The sequence below is a fragment of the Lonchura striata genome, chromosome 6, assembly GCF_050655825.1.
Source record: "Lonchura striata isolate lonStrDom1 chromosome 6, ASM5065582v1, whole genome shotgun sequence".
Classification (NCBI taxonomy): Eukaryota; Metazoa; Chordata; class Aves; order Passeriformes; family Estrildidae; genus Lonchura; species Lonchura striata.
The window spans coordinates 28704858-28721333 of record NC_140708.1 but is presented as its reverse complement, the minus strand read 5'-3'; the positions used below and the strand labels follow the sequence as shown (position 1 = coordinate 28721333).

General features: G+C 41.9%; 1 protein-coding gene across 2 annotated transcripts in view; it reads right to left on the bottom strand.

The window, feature by feature from the left end:
• CNNM2 (cyclin and CBS domain divalent metal cation transport mediator 2) overlaps positions 1-16476 on the bottom strand; it is a 110939-nt gene that overhangs the window by 9728 nt on the left and 84735 nt on the right. For both annotated transcript variants that reach the window (XM_031505272.3, XM_077784677.2), the window contains exons 2-5: positions 12422-12565; positions 6587-6724; positions 4327-4496; positions 1373-1466 (exon numbers count right to left, since the gene is read on the bottom strand). In XM_031505272.3, coding sequence (XP_031361132.1) covers positions 1373-1466; positions 4327-4496; positions 6587-6724; positions 12422-12565 — 546 coding nt within the window. The remainder of the gene's footprint in view (positions 1-1372; positions 1467-4326; positions 4497-6586; positions 6725-12421; positions 12566-16476) is intronic.

The window sequence follows — 16476 nt, the reverse complement described above, 5'->3', positions numbered from 1 at the left end:
AATGGTTGTGGGGAGGGTTAGAAACATAAAAAAAAAAAAACAAAACCAAAAACCAACAAAAAACCAAACCACAACCCAACAACACATGAAAACACTCTAACTGAACGACACTGTCAAAAGAGATGCCACAGGTGATTTCCAAGTGTAAGCCTGATAGAAGTGACCATGCCTGACCACCCAGGCTCCATGCCTGGCCCATACTGCAAAAGCTGAGGGCATGATGCAGTTGTACATGTCTCACAGTTCCTCATGAATATGGCTGCTATTACTGAGATAAAATCCAGTCAGCACTCTGCATGCTTTAAAATCTCTCAAATCTCAAAAAGTATAAACTACTGACTAAATTAAAGTACACATAATTAAGGAATTAGTCTTGTCTGTAAAAGTGAGCTCACAGAAGTCCAGAGAACTGCTGATGATGGTAGAGTCTAACAAGGTTACACTCATAACTTTCAAAACCGTTTCCATTCCACCACAATTTGATAGTGTACATACACACAGATACACACATGTAAAGGAGCACTCCTGAGTATACAATTTAAACAAGCTGCCTCTCAAGTGGAATGTAAACCCTGCTGTGACAGGACACAATTTCAGCGTGAGAAACATTTCTCCCTGGAGCTGAACAAGTGGTTTTGTGTCAGCAGAAGACCGGCACCAGCTCCAGTGCCCCAGCTCACCCAGCAGGGCTGTACATTTCCAGCTGAGGTCAAGACCTAAGTGGTGACACTGCTGGCAATAAGATACATCACCAAATGCTGAAATGTAGCATTGGAGCCCAACTCTTGGTGGATTATATGAGAATTCCCTGACCTGTGCCAGTGAGGTGGTGGCTCGTGTGACTACCACTTGTGCACTGGTAGGTGGCTCACTCACCCTCAGACACCACCTCTTCTCCCTTGCTGATTTCTCAGGTACATTTCCACACAAGCTGACAGGAGCAATTGCTTTTCTGGCACTGCTCCATCCTTTCTCTTCAGACAGCTTTAGGCACAAGACTGATAAAGAGAACCATCCCCACGCTAACCCAGCGGTTGCTCTTCACACCACTAGATGTCCCTCTGCCACTAATTGTTTATTCCCGTTAATTCACTCCCTGTCATCCTGCCACGAGCAAAACTACAAAGCTTTCCACCGGTTCCAGCCATATCCCTTGCTAAAGCCAACACTCACATCCTCTGGGAGCTGGCAAACCACTGCCAGCTGCTGGGTCCCGGGGTCAGTGCCAGCATTGCCACCAGCCAGTCCCCCAGGGACACCACGGCAGGCTGTGCTGCAAGGAGGTGCCAATCCCATCAGTCCCACAGACACAGCAGGGCAGGACTCTGCAGGAGCTCAGACTGTTCCAGAAGCAGAAGATAAGAGGACATACCTGGTGATGCTGTGAGGGCCATCACCCCATAGTAGGAAAAAGCACCAGCTTCAAACTTCATCCCCTCTTTCCCAGCCTCCACTTCCACTTTCCCCTGTTAAGGAAAAGGAGAGAGAGCTACAATTAAAAGGGACCATGGGTCTTAAGGCACAAGATCAGACTTGAGCCCTGAAAGATAGTTTTGCCTGACATCTCTAAGCAGTGTCATGGTCCCTGCAGTTTGTAACAGTGCCTGAACAGGGACAGACCCTGAAGGGCAATAGGCATTTGTGCCCTGAGCTACCCTGGTCTTTGATGCTTTGTGGCCAGCAGAAGTCTCTGCAGAAGAGCAGGATCAGGATCACCACACAGCTTTGGTTGGTACTCTGCTCCAAGTGTTGCCAGGCTGTTTTCCTATACTGCAAAGTGAAAAAATACTCCCCTGGTGGCACAACAGGCTTAAACCTAGCACAATCACCTGGGATCTTGAAGCATCTAGACATTTTGGGTCACAGCTCACATCCACACAGAATTCCCTCTAAGACAAACACAGAAAGGGAGATGGGAGATAATGTGTGAGAAGGCTGGCTGCCTACACTGATGAGATTCCCACAGAAATAAAGCCCTTATTCCTGAAGGAGCAGCCTTGGGGCTGCTTTGGTGTTCTTGATTCCTAGCAGTTTTACAGATTCCAACACCCTTAAGATCCTGCTCTTTTGCAGAGTCTTGACTAGAAAAGACCCTCAGTGCTTCCCGAGCTATACAAAACTACACTACCATGCAAGTACATCTGTTTCTGATGTGGGCTCAACCAAGTGTAGAACATTATGTCCTACACTGGACTCCAGAACAGAACCCACTGCATCAAACATAGAGGTAAATCATCCCAGTCACTCTGGTATACAAGTAGCTAAAAATAATTGTCTTTTCAGTGGGGTCTGTTTTTCATGTCCATCCATCCTTGCTGCACTGAGACTCACAGCACACCACTGCAGACAGAAGAGATCTCATCCAGCTTTCAGGCTGAACTACCAAAATTTGGAATTTCAGGCAAACAACACAATTACCTGCAATGCTTTTCCTCTGGCTATGTTGGGAAGGGGAGATAGACTATACATTCCAGGTGCACTAAGAAGACTGAACAACATCTGAACACAATTGGGTGAAAATGAGGCCAAAAAGTAGAATTTATTTCTAAGTGTTTATTTCATTAAGCCCCACTTAAAATAAATAATCATGCCTTTAAATTTACAGTACTGAACTGAAGGCAGAGAAAGGTGATAATGAACTCAACCTGCATGAGCCCCAATACCAAGTCAGTTTACCTAACTGTCCCAGATGAGAAAAAGCACAAAATCTGCCTAGCAGGAAAAGAGTGCCCTCACAAATCCACTTTCCTGCTATCACAAGCAACAGCTTCATAAAAATCCCTTTTAAAACCAATTTCACTCTATGAAACAAAAGTAGCTTATTTCTTCATTATAAGCCTTCCAAAAGGTACAATTGTGTCACCCAGGCAAAGACTGGTTACACACACTAAGAATATACAATTACTTGTTTACTGGCATTCATTTACTGTGAAGGTATTCTTGGTCCCTCAGTGTGAGAGAATAAGTCCAAGACCATTTAAATAACAAAAGCAGAGTATTTATCTCCTCTTGATCCTGGCAGAACCAACCTTGTTACCATTTTTATACTATGTATTTACTGCAACACTCACTTTTCCAAATGCATATAGACCTGGCATGTTGTGTTTGCTAAATATTTATTGATTGCAAAATAATGCAGGAAGAACTGATTGTTCTTTTGTATTCCCATGTCCTCCATTTACATCTTTGCAGCACTACATCAGGAGGATTCTCTTGCCTTTGGAATATTTCAGATTGTAACAATTCAGCATGTAAGAAAGAGCAGTTAAAGAGCTACCAGTGGCTCCACAAACTCTTGAAAAAGATTTTTTTTTTTAATATCAGAATTATATTGAATCCACAATATCCCAGTGCTCTCACAGCTGTTTATCACAGAGTGTTTAAACGTGTGCCCTCCCCTCTTCTATTTTAAAGGGCCATGTTAGAATTTCAAGCCCTTTGTTAAAATTTCAGCTACCAATGCGTGCGCTTTTACAATCAAGACTTATTTTCAGTTGTGCATGAAAGAGAAGAACCCTTCCAGCAAAATCTCTCTGAAAGGACTATTCCTGTTTAAATGGTGCTAGATAGAAAGTAAATTTCTGTGTAAAGCTTTACCTATACCATTCAACCATTCCTGACTAGTAACAAAACCTTGGAGATGCCAGCACTGGAAGCAATCCTGTACAGAACACACAGAAGACAGTCCTCCCACACCACCCAGGGCTCCCATCTAAAAGCCAGGCAAGTGCAAGGACCTCAGGACAGGATAAAGGCATGGATGGCAGGGTTCCCAGGGTCTGCATTCCACTGGGCTGTAGCAGGAGGTGACATCAGTTCAGTAGATGGCACAAGGCCCCCACTGAAACTTGTGCTTCTCACTACACCTCAGGTACAATTCAAAATTGCAGAGAAAAATGTAATTTCTCTAAACCATCAAACTCCCATGCCTCCTTCTGCAAAAGGAAAAGGCACAACAGATAAAGTACGCTGGCAAAATTCCTATGACGTGGCATTTTCTGCATCCCTATTTTCCAAGCCATGCCAATGGGGATTCCTTTGCACTGTCTATCTTTAGGATAGTGAAAGCATAAGTAACTTTTGGCAGATGACTGAAAGTGGGAAGTGCTTTCTATCCTTCACAACTGGTTTAACTGAGGGTGAAAGCACCTGAGTGTGCCCTTCAAGGCTCGCAAGGTCATAAAGGAGGCAGGAGCAGTTCCCAGGAGCCATAGTTCCCCTCCCATGTTTGAAAGAAGACAAACTTCAACAACTGGAACACGTATAGAGGGGGATATATCAGGAAATAGAAGGTTTTGCACATATCTACACAACCACATGTCTGACCTGTAAAATAAGAACAAAGTAGTCGACAGGCTTGTTTCGCTGGTAGAGGTAGTGTTCTGGGGCTTTCTTGTTCTTCTCATCATATTTCAGCTCCTGGATAACGTTGGGATGTTTTAGCAGCCTGAGAAGAATCTTCTCTGACATCTGGGATGGACCAAATGCTTCTACTTCTATAACACAAGATACAACTCGGCATTACATCTCATATGCCTGGCAAGAAGTTAGCAATACTCGTTAATAAGCATTTGCCTATAAAAGACACACAGATGCAGAGAGGTCCATTATGGAATTGCAGGCTTCCTGTCTTTTGAGACTGTTAGATTTGTAAAGGGGGGGAAAAAACACAGTAACACCCCAACTTCCATTACTGAAGCATTTTTCAAAACAACCAAAAATCATGTCTTCATCTGAAAGGGAAAAGAAAAAGATGGTCTTCCCCTCTTGAGAGTTCTGAGTCATGGAATTGTACAAATGGAAGAGCTTTACAGTTGGGGCACAGAGAACCTCTGAATTTGTTTTTTTGTTCCCTAAAAGCTATTAAAGTCACAGCATTTATTGCAATTTATTAAAAAAAAAAATTAATTACTGCTTGGGGCCTATAAAGTTGCTTTAGAGAGATGCTCTACACAAATAAGACACAACTGGGACTTCCATGGTTCATATGGGAAGAGTTACTCAAAGTGAGTGAAAGTACAGGTCAGTTCAAGCCATGTGGGATTAATGCCTGACACACAGAACACAATCCCTATCCACTTGATCTTCAGTGTTTTCAACAGGAGCTGTTTGAAGCAGAAAAGCTCATCCTTGTGTGGGAGAGGTAAGCCAGGGACGACGAGAATTACACATGCAAATTGATAAGCTTTACCAACATCACATTTCAGAACAGGACCATTAACAATCCATCATCTGCTAAAGACACTATTCTCAATTTAGAACAGAGAAAACAGAACTGTAGCTTTCATCTTTTTTAGCAGTGGCTTCACCGACAGACCTGTATTTAAGCTACACAATCCTTTCATCCACAAAACAAGTAGAGAAGCATCACTGTAAGACTATGTCTGTTGAGCAGGTGCTTATGGAACTCCACTGAGTCTTGTACACTATACGAACAACGCCTTGCTTGCTGTTAAATCCACATCTTCCTGTTGAACTGCTTCCTTTCACCAAGGACACGCTCACGTGCACATGAGCCATAGGAGTCCGAGCCTTCTAAGGAATTACTGCCCCTCAGCTGAGATGTGATAACCGATCATGTACATATTTCTTTCAAGTCACAGAAGCAAAATAAAGCATGAAGACAGACTAGGAGCATCTAGGCAGGCAGTCACTGCATCTTAGAGGAGGGGAAGTACTAACTTCCAAGTGGAGCTGGCAAACTTCAGACAAAGCAACTTTATACTTTTCCACGCATGAATGTATGTTGAACATGGCAGCAAAAGATGACCATCTGAAAGGCCTACAAGTGGTACGTCTTTATATGTGAAAGAAAGACAGCACAAACAACAGGAAGGCATTTTTCCACAAGCTCTCCTGTTTAAAGGCCTCATCTCTGAGGTGAAAGGACCGAGTTTACGATGAAAGGCAATACCAGCTGCAAGAAACCATTCAAGGCCCTGGTCTCTCTGCCAGACTGCCCACTCAAGGGCTAAAACATGAAGGTGTTCTGGGATGGAGACAACTGTCCTCTGAAACCTCTGAAGTCATCAATGGAGGTCACACAAGCCAGACAGAAATCCATTTTAAAGAGTATAGTTCAACCACCTGTGCAGTCTGCATTAAATGTGTCAGGAGAGTTTTTCACTTGGAGTTATAGAGTCTCACGGAACAGGTTTAGACCTTCCTGCAAAAAGTCCAGCATGTCTTTCTGGAGAAGGCGCCAGAGTGCAATTACAGCCAGCTGGCCAGTGGTATCGAGTCCTCTTTGCTTTGTTCCCTGAGCTCTTCCTAATGGGGTGTACTTGCTAGTCGTTAATCTGACGGACTCTAGACATGCAGTGCGGCACTTGGCATTCATCCTTACCTTTCAGACCAATTTAAAGTTACTGGTCCACCCCTGGTATATGTCTCAGAGGGTTCATGCCGACACTGAACACAGGAGAGGAGAGAATTTAAAAAGAAAAACACAACAGTGGCATTATTTGTCACCCCACAGTCCAGCCTCCCTTCCCGCCTGTACTGTCCCACCCACCTCACCGGCCTTTGCTGACAAACTGCCTCCGAGGCTCTGGCACGATCACAGAAAGAGACAACCCGCACTTGCCTGTTGCCAGGAACCGGTGCATTGCCAGGAGGAGCTGCGGTGATATTTTAACCTTCATCTCGCTGTCTGTCTGCTTGAAGGCAGAGAAGTCCTGCTTCCTGTCCCGATGAGCTACTTTCTTTTTCGTCTTGTTATCAGCTGGGGAAGGGAGGGTGGGAGAAGAAAGGAAGGAAGCGATTTCTGTTAGAACGGGGTCCAACATGAACCGCGCTGGCCGGAGTCAGCCAGGGTGGCCACGCGGAGCACGAGGTGCAGGCAGAGCCCTCTGCAAAGCCCAGCTCACCATCACACAGCCCAAACCACAGACAATCAGGAGCTGTGTGGCCCTGTGGTCCTGTCCTGTACAGCCAGGCACCCCAGCCTCTGTCACATCTCTGTCATCCTGGTCAGGGGAAAGTCTCTGCTCGCAAACACCTGATTGCAGAGCAGGTCTGCATGTTATACTTTCGGTGGGGAGAAGTCCTGTTCAGTACTACTCAACATCAAAAGGTGCTGTTTTACCAACATAGCTGGGATAGCTGTTTTTTTACATATACATTCCTTAGAAAATTCACAGCATGTACACAGAGGAAATATACAATAACTTATTTATTTTGCTGTACCACTGGCTTCAGTGACTCTGCACAGCTGCGGCAAAATCTGCATGCCTTTGGCTGAAGTATTCCCAATGTCTGGTATATGCAGTTTCTTTCATCCTGTCTAAACTTCAGCAAAAGTTGGCAAGGTGTACAGCCTGGAGGTGGGAATCTCTGGCCACTTTACAAGCACTGAAGCCGGAATAAACTACAGAATGGCTTCAGAACTTCAGACGTCGGTTTTTGCCTGCTAGTGATCCTGGGCTCCTGGACTCCTGTGTCTTAAAACAGGCTCTGTGGTGAGGAATCTCCACTTGTGAAAGACAACACAAAAAAGAGACAACCCAGGAATTACCATACACCTCCTGAGCTGATGCCCCAAAATGTTTAGGAAACCAAGTAAAGTGGACAGCTATAGGTATTCTGGGCTATGGTATACATCAGTTCCAGAAAGAAGAGGTCTCTGCTCAGATGGCATGGTGCTGCTTCTCTCTGGTGACACCACATGTAGGGTGGCAGTGGCTATAAGCAGCAGAATGCTGTCAGACAGCTCGGAGTTCCATAGAGTGCAGGAAACCTAAGTGTTGAGGCAATTCCTGTGAGCCCCTCAGAGACAAGACACGGCTCAAGTTTTCTCAGTGCTTTTGACAGGGAAGATGCTAAGAGTACTGCAGCTACTTGTCTATTGGTGTAAAATAACTGGGCTTCTGAGGGTCTGCAGGCAGCTCTGGCACATTGATTCATGGCACAGGATTGGGCAGGCACACAAAGAGGTATAGGTGAAGCTGACACTGAAACTGTACTTACTCCCAATGTGCTTGTTCAGATTTTGAGTTACACATGCAAAGATGATTAAAGTGATGCACTTGAAGCCACTGAGATCTAGAGCCTTTTACAAGTCCAAATAAATGCTAAAGACTACATAAGACTCAGATTGGCTGAGTTTGAGGCTTAGAAATGCACGATACTGGTAATTTACAGGCTTCTAGATTTTCCCAAGTCACCCAGTCTTTTAGACATGAGTACATCTAAATCCTCAGCTTCCCAGGAAGCTCCATTCCATTACAGGACGATCACAGACTCCAAAGCAATACTGTGCTGACAGTAATTTACCTATTTGAGATATCTTGAGCGTATTCTGTGAGCAATGCAAATCAGAAAGTTTGAGATACTTGTTCCTAGGTACATGGAGAACAATGATGACCCATGTCCTTCTTCTTTGAAAGCAGAAGCCTCTTACCCTAGTAGTGCTTTACTCAAGACTTGGACTACATCAGGGACTGCAGTTGCTCTTCCAAAAGCAGGAATAGAAACCACTGAAGGAAGCAGCTACAGACTAAAAACAATCCCTGCCTTAGGAATATAGTTTGAGACAGACCTTATCTGTACTTGCAGTTAAAGGAAAGATACATACCAAAGCAATGGAAAACTAACAGCAAAAAACATCGCTTAGAAGCTCTCACCAGGTCCTACCTCTTGTAAGAGATAAGAAAAATAGAAACTGCTTTTTTCTGAAAGGCTCAGAGAATGTTATTTTTAAAGCATTGTATCTGAGGTGTTTTCTTACAAGGAGCTCCATCATTGCTCTCTTCAGGGAGGCAAAAATCATAAGTACAAGTGTTTGTCCTGGGACCGGGAAACTTCTCTGTGTTTTCCCTTTGAAAGAGCTGTAACATTACAGCTGTAACATTCACACTGCACTACTGGTACCTGAAAACAAGACCAGCATCACACAATGGGAAGATGCCTTAAATCTTTCTGTCCATAACAGTCATCAAGGTAAGACACCCAGGCTCTAACTCAAATGATGGGCAATTTCAACTCCTCCTATTTTTTCACCTTGGCAGCTTATCCAAAAATCTTCCCTCAAGAAAAACATTACATGGTTATAGCAGAGCCACATGGCTTAAGCATTATTGGCACTAGCATTATCTTGGCTTATTTTTGCAAGGGATGGTCTTAAATTGTTCTTTGCTATCCAAACAACTTTTGAGTTTCTTTTAAGACATAAGAACCAAGGACTGGATTGTGACCAATGTAATTGAATCTGAACCAGGTATTTCCTGTCTGTCCTTTCTCCAGTAAGTGAGATGGAGATGGGGGCACTGAAGTTATCTTGGCATGCTGAAGTGATCTCTGCTTACAGAGTGCTGAGATACTGTTTGGTTCTGCAACATGAACAATGAGATTCATGAGGTATACTCAATACAACTTCTGGTGAGAAATTAACAAATATTGCAAATGTCTTCAGTATGTTCTGGAAATATTTAGACTTCTTCAAAACATAGGCAACAAGCCTGACCATGAACTCTGGGCTGAGGTAGAGTACTCCAGAGGATGAGTGCTCCTTGAAGGAGCCTGCTTGGACTGGAGATGCCTACAGAACAGGCAGTTCAAACCTCAGATCACCCATTCAATTAGAGAAGCAGACAGGTTAACAGGCACTGCAAATGCACCCAGGCAATTGCTAGGGAAAGTCCTTGTTCTCTTCCTGTGCTTTTTGTCTTTAGGACAGAGAAGACATCTGCAGTGAGCTCCAGACAAGACAAACAGATGATATTCAAGCAGAAAGAGCTAAGGCCACCAGTCAAACCTGGACCAGAAAACTCAACAAGCAGTCTGTGCAGTCTAACACAGAACATACAGCTTTCTCCCTTGGGCTTCCGAGAAAGTTGAGAAATGCTCTCCCACCATGGCTCCATGGCCAGAATCATGGCAGCACAGGACAGATTCCAGTAGTGTGCTAACCATGAAAAAATGCTGCAACTTTCCAGTACTAAGAGCAAAACACACTGGCAGCTCTTCATGATGAAAGGGGCTGAAATATGTCGTGTGTCACGACAGAAACATCATCTCTCCACCCCTTCAGCATCCCCAGTACAAAGTTTCATCCTCAGAAGTACTCAGTCTACCCAGATCTTGATGGGTCAGACATATTTAATAATTTTTCCTGCTCCCATCATCTCCTTGCTCACAGCATTTGTGCAAGCTATGGCACAATGGAACCACATAAAGATACAGCCCACATTTATTTGGCACCCTCCAGAAATTCAGCTGCAGAGCTCAGCAGTGAGAGCAGCTTTCAGCAAAAACTGTAAATATACTATAGCTTCCACCTTAAAACAGTTCAAATGTTTTTTTTCATGGAAACAACAGAAAGGCACAGCTCCAACACCAAGGTCAGCCATTTCATTGAATTTCAAGTTTCCATCAAAGCAAAACAAAACAATTTCAAAACTTCAGAACAAAGTATTAACAATGCTGCCAGAATTTTTCAAAACCTCTTTTTTAAAGTAAACACCTAGTACAGATCAAATCACTCCAAGGGTTTCAAGCTTGTTCTTTCTTGATTTGTTCTGAGCTGAGCAAGCCAGACTGCTATAATAATGAACAGAAACAGAGGTGGGGTTACTAACAGTGACACTGTGATATCAACACCAAAAATAACCTGCCTTAACATATAATGGACAATAAAGTACCTTCAGTAAACCCATGTTCTCATACATGTTCTCATCACCAGACCAACTAGAGGTTGGCTGCCTAAGTCCAAAGCCTCTCACATTTCCTGTTATCCTTCCAGCTTCTTGGGACTTCTGCTCTCTCCCTTACTGCTACAATATCCTTCAGTCTAAACATTGGAATGATCTCCAGTCCTTCATAAAGAAATTAGAAGTTCTTCATGACAGCAGGAGTCACCCCCTAAAGTTTCCTACATCCTCCAGGAAGCCTCGGAAGTTTTCCTCCTGTTCTGAACAAAGAATTTTCAATGGTAAAAAATTACCCCAGGAATGAGAGTTTCAAGCAAACTCAATGTTCACCAGCTCTATTTTATTAATATAGGAAACTTTCAGGTAGTAAAATTAAAATTATATTTTCATTTCCTTGCCCTCTAACATCCTATTAAGGGATGTTAAGCTTTTTTTGTCCTGAAGAACAACACAGCATGATCTGTTTTCTCTTAACAAACAAGTGGGGGGGTGAGGGGAGGGGAGTGGTTTTGAAAGCATACACAGTGTCTTCCCTCATACATGCATGTAAATATCTCAAAAGCAGATAAAGATAGAATATTTTTGGAGTATAAAAGGAAGTTTGAATTCAGCCTGCAAAATCATTATGTTGCAACTGATTAGCCCAAAAATTCATTTGTGAAGATACGAAAAGAAATCAATATAACTGGACTTCTGTGATTTACACAGTAATTAAGACTGTTCAGCACATGGTGAAACACAACTGTGATTTACATGATCATTTGGGTACATAAATACTGATAAAATATCGACTAGGTACAGAAAGCATTTCAGATAAAAACAAGCAAGTCTATCCCACAGTTAAAAGTGCTCTTTGGGCATTTGGCTTGGAGGGAGGATAGAAGATGCTTGGGTTGGCCTGAACAAATGCTGTAGAAACATTCCTTCTGTGAGGAAAGAGAAAAAAAGTAAAGGACAGCTGAACAGTCTTAAAGATACTTCAAATTATTATTTTTACTAGAATAGAATCTGGACACATCCTTGTGCTGCACGAAAACACATAGTGAAAACCAGCATCTGCCAGCAAGTGATCAAAGCACAGATAAGACAGATGAAGAATGGCTGAAAGGAAGTCCTGTATGCACAGCCAGATTGTGCAGATGGGGGGAGAAGCACTTCAGGTAACTGGCCAAGCTTTATTCTGAGAAAGAAAAGGGTCCAGATGTCTCAAGTTCCAGGTAATGGTTGACCTGCAGCATCATCTCCCTCAAGAGACATTAACACAAGGAAGGAGCTATGCTGAGTGGTAGAAAGAGAAGGCATTTAGGACAGACTGGTTTTCAGCCCCGAGGAAGATCTTCCATTCTCAAGATTTCTCAATGAGTGACAGATATTCTAAAGAGACTCCATTCCTCTTCCTTGAGGCATAGTATTTGCCTGCCTCTTGCTGAAGTATGGTAGTACATGGACTACAGGCCCTCAAGGCAGAGAGACAATAGGGGAAAATGTGGGAGATCATTGTTGCAGATGTAAACCTTCCTGGTAAAAAGATCAAACAAAGAAACTTGTCCTGCTTCTGAATTAACACAGCCTAAAGGAGTAAGGTTCCCATGCTGCAAAAATAAAAATTACTTTGATCATCTGAGGGATCTGCAGGTAATTTTGTTACAGAAACTTCCTCAACAATTTGACTACTGAGATTTTAAATTAGCAACATAACATCTCTCAAAACACTGCTATAAATACAATTGCTTCTTCTCATCTATAAACAAATTGCAAATATTTCTACTTACTGTATAGATCTGTTTCATCCAGAATTTCAGACTTGATGATCTCTTCAATCACATCTTCTAAAGTGACAATTCCCAGGACTTCATAAAAAGGATCTCCTTCTCCTTCATTGTTTACTCTTTGCACTATAGCCAGGTGAGACTTGCCTGCAAGGAAACAGATCAGCAATTTAGACATTTTAGAAATTTCTGAATGATCAGAAATTATAGCAGAACTAGAGACATACAGGTATAAATAAAAAGACAAAAAGGTTGGTGTCAAGCTTTTTTAAAAATGGGGTGAAGTTTAACAGATGCTTAAAATCATAATCTGATTTCTGTCTGAGATACACATTCCTACATCACATAAATCCACCCTATGCCCTAAAGGAGAGCTAAAGAGATCAGTGTTCTTGTTCTAATGTCTTTCCCAGCAAAACTGTCACCCTGGCATTGAATTCATCATATTATCTTGTTGTTCTGCTTCTTGTCTCATGTATTGGCAGAGGAAGGCCAGGCTGGAGCCCTCCTCTGCAGTGAGATCCCATGGATGTTTACCTCAAGACTGGAAAAAACAGCAACAACGACCAAACCACAGAAGAACAGGGAGAGGATAGAGCTAGGGAGAAGTCAGCCCCATCCATCAGCTCCTCTTTTTCTGCTCTCTTCCTCAAAAATAATTTATTTATATATTCCCCATATGGGGTGATGACATGCCATTTAGGATTTAATTAACTGAAATATTCAAAGCAACTGTCTGATCAACAAAGAGAACATCAAAGAAGATATGTAGCAGTTCTAAAGATTCTTGAATTGTGCATCATTCATAGTGAATTCCTAAAGTCTTTTATGCCACAGGAATAATCATCATGACCCTTCAAACTGGCCTTGATACCTCTGGTTGCCAGTTTCTCCAGCAGCCACTGAAACCCAGCCCTTTGTAAAGCTGCATAAATAATAGCATTCATTCAAAAGTTCCACCAAATATAAGTGGCATTTTGCAGTACAAAAACACAGACATCAATATGCTTTCTGAACTATCAGGAGGTAAACAAGTGTCTCATACTCTCCTTTGCTGGTCTCAAAAATTATACTCATCCCCAGCTGTGGAAGACAACCAAAATAGTTCAACTTTGCTTAGACCCCTTTATAGGCAATAATGTCTGCCTGCTTTAAGATTCAGATTATTAGACTAACAAGCATTCAAAGTATTCCAACCCAGACTTACTCATGCTTAAAGAATGAAAATATCCCGAACAAATTAGACAAGGGAGAAAAACTTATCAACTACTGATATAAACATTGCATCAGGTCAAGTCAATTCACTTTGGTAAGTTTTTCACATCTGCTTTCCCAGGGACCCAACATAAGCAGTTAAAAACAAATTCTTGGTGAATGCTGTCTGTCGAAAGTTAAATTCTTTTGCTATTCCCAGCTTGTGATCATTTAAAAGGAATTTTCCAAAGCAGGGTCTAATATTAGACTCAAAATGAAGTTTCCATTCCACTTAGGCGATATTCTCACCAAAGTAACTACTGCATAATCTGATTGTCTTGGAGCTACTCGTTTAGATGCAGATGGAATACTTTAAATACCAACTACACAGCACTGCTGAGTCTTATCTTGAGGAGACCTTATTCTACAGCAAATTAATAGAAAGACGATTTGTGATTTTTAAAGTATCAACATTCATATTGTACTGAAAGTCTTTCACTGTGCCAGGTTTTATGGGTTTTATTTCTCTGCATTCCTGGCAAGACTTCCAGCTCTTTCTACCACTCAATGAACAGCATTAAAGTGACTTCATAAAAACATGAAAGATTTGAACACTATTATTATTGCAATTCCCCAGTAATATATTACTCCAATTATATCCTTTCAACATAACAATGTTAAATAAGAACTGCAGTGCCAAAAAAAAAATTACACAGACAAAACAAATATTCTAATTTATTTCTCAGTGCCTGCTCAGATATTAGTATATTTGCTTTCAAGTCAAAAGACGTGACTCCTTCAAGAACCATTTCTATCACAGACCACAGCAACTCATTAGCACATACTTATTCAGGTGCTAATACCTCAGGATATCTATTCTCACATATTAGTAAGTGGTAAGATCTGTTCAAGTGGGTGAATATAAAAAAACCAAACCAAACCAGCCAAACAAAAACCCCAAAATACAATGCTATAAACTCAAGTTCAGCTTTGAGCAAAATCATCAGCCACTTCTGCATGGCCTACGATAATGCTGAACTGGTGATGAAATTTGAAATTTTGAAAAGAACAGTCTTTCTAACACTGGAGTCCTGAACACATCTACGAGCACCAGAGATTTATGAAAATGGGACTGGGGAAGGATCTGAGGGTCTGGAAAACAATGGGAAGTTGTGCACATGTTTCATCCACAAAACAAGTGGCATGCCCTTCCCACCATAGTGGTCCCCACCAAGAATTCAGCATCACTAAAATATGTTATGTTTCCCCCATTTGAGTAGTTGCAGGACTCTGATCCAAGCAACAGCACCTAATGTGAGATGAGTGACCAAAATCTGTACCAGCTGCTGCTCTCTTAAGCAAAGTGAGCTGGTAAGAAAGGAGTTATGGAGAGGTATCAAGCATTTTGCACTTTCAACGATGAAAAAGAAGGCTAGAAACACTTTTCTTCTGGCCCTGCCATAATCTCCAATTTTAAGGATTTTTTACTTATCACCCAAAAGATCAAGACCATTGAAACATCACTGGATTTTGGTGGGTGGCATCGATATTCAGTTCTACCCTCATTATTAAATGAACTACATGTTACAGAGAATTTACCTGCTAAGAGATAAATTATCCACATACACAGTGACACTAACCTTTCTCCCCTCCTGACTGTCAAGTTTTCCTGTTCCAGGCTTTCATCAACCCAACACTTTGCTGGGTTAAGATGAATTTAAGACAGTCTAATAAGCTGCCCCTAAAAGGCAGCTCTCAAATTTTCTCCTTCCTTTTTATTGGCTCCAATGCTCATGAAATTATTTGATCAGACAGACCAGATCAGAAAATTACATTTCTTGTGTCTCTGCAAGATAATTTTGACCCAGATCAAATAATTTGCAAGAAATCACCAGACAGTAGAACAGACATCAGAGGTGGTGACGGAGATGTTATGAAGATGCATTCCCAGACTGGCTGCCCTCTCACCACAGAAGACTGCAAAATACCCTGCATGTATGGAAGTAATCGAGACATAAAAGGCTAAAGGAAAAGCTAGAGTGCAAAGACCTCTTTATACATAGTAAAAGAGCACAACACAACATGTGCTCAACTGTAAAAGTGGCCTGTAAATAAAATAATGACTCCTCTGAGTGTTTGAAACAGAAACTGGCTACAGCTTTATTCAAAGACTATCAGGCCACTGACAATTGTCATACTATTTTATTCAATTGAAAAAGAGCAGTTTCAGCTTGTATTTTCCACTGCTAAAGACTTACAGTACATATCCAGTAAGGAGCTGAATAAAGTAAACATCCTGTTGGTACGAAAATCTGGACTGCATATAATATTCCTAGGGCTTTGAGAGCAGAACACAAATTAAACAGAGAGAACAGGTGTATGCGAAGTTTTATACTTCACTGATTTTCTGGCTACAGTCTCTAACCACAATTTGCAGATGACATTAATGCTTCTTTAATCCCTTGTTTAAGTGTTGGTACAATGAGATTTAGCAAGTGGGCAGCTCTACAAAACTGCCAGGTCTGACAATAAAGGCAGAAATGATGTGTGACCCACAACTCCTCTGTGGGCACAGGCAGGCAGCATTTGCTTTCTGCCTCAGTTTCCCCTCTGTCCAGTGACAGTCAGTGATGCCACCAAGGGCCTATGTGGAGCTGATACCTGTACAAGACACAAGTCACCAGTTGTGACAGTTGTTAATCTCTCCGTTACCTTCATAGGCAACTAAAGAACCAAGCAGTTTTATTAAACATAAAATTCAATCTCTTCCCATTGCTTAAAACCCTGCTGCTCAGCTTAGATTTTTGCTCTGTAGAACTTCTGATTAATTTATTAACCTAATTAGGAAACACAAAGATGCTTAG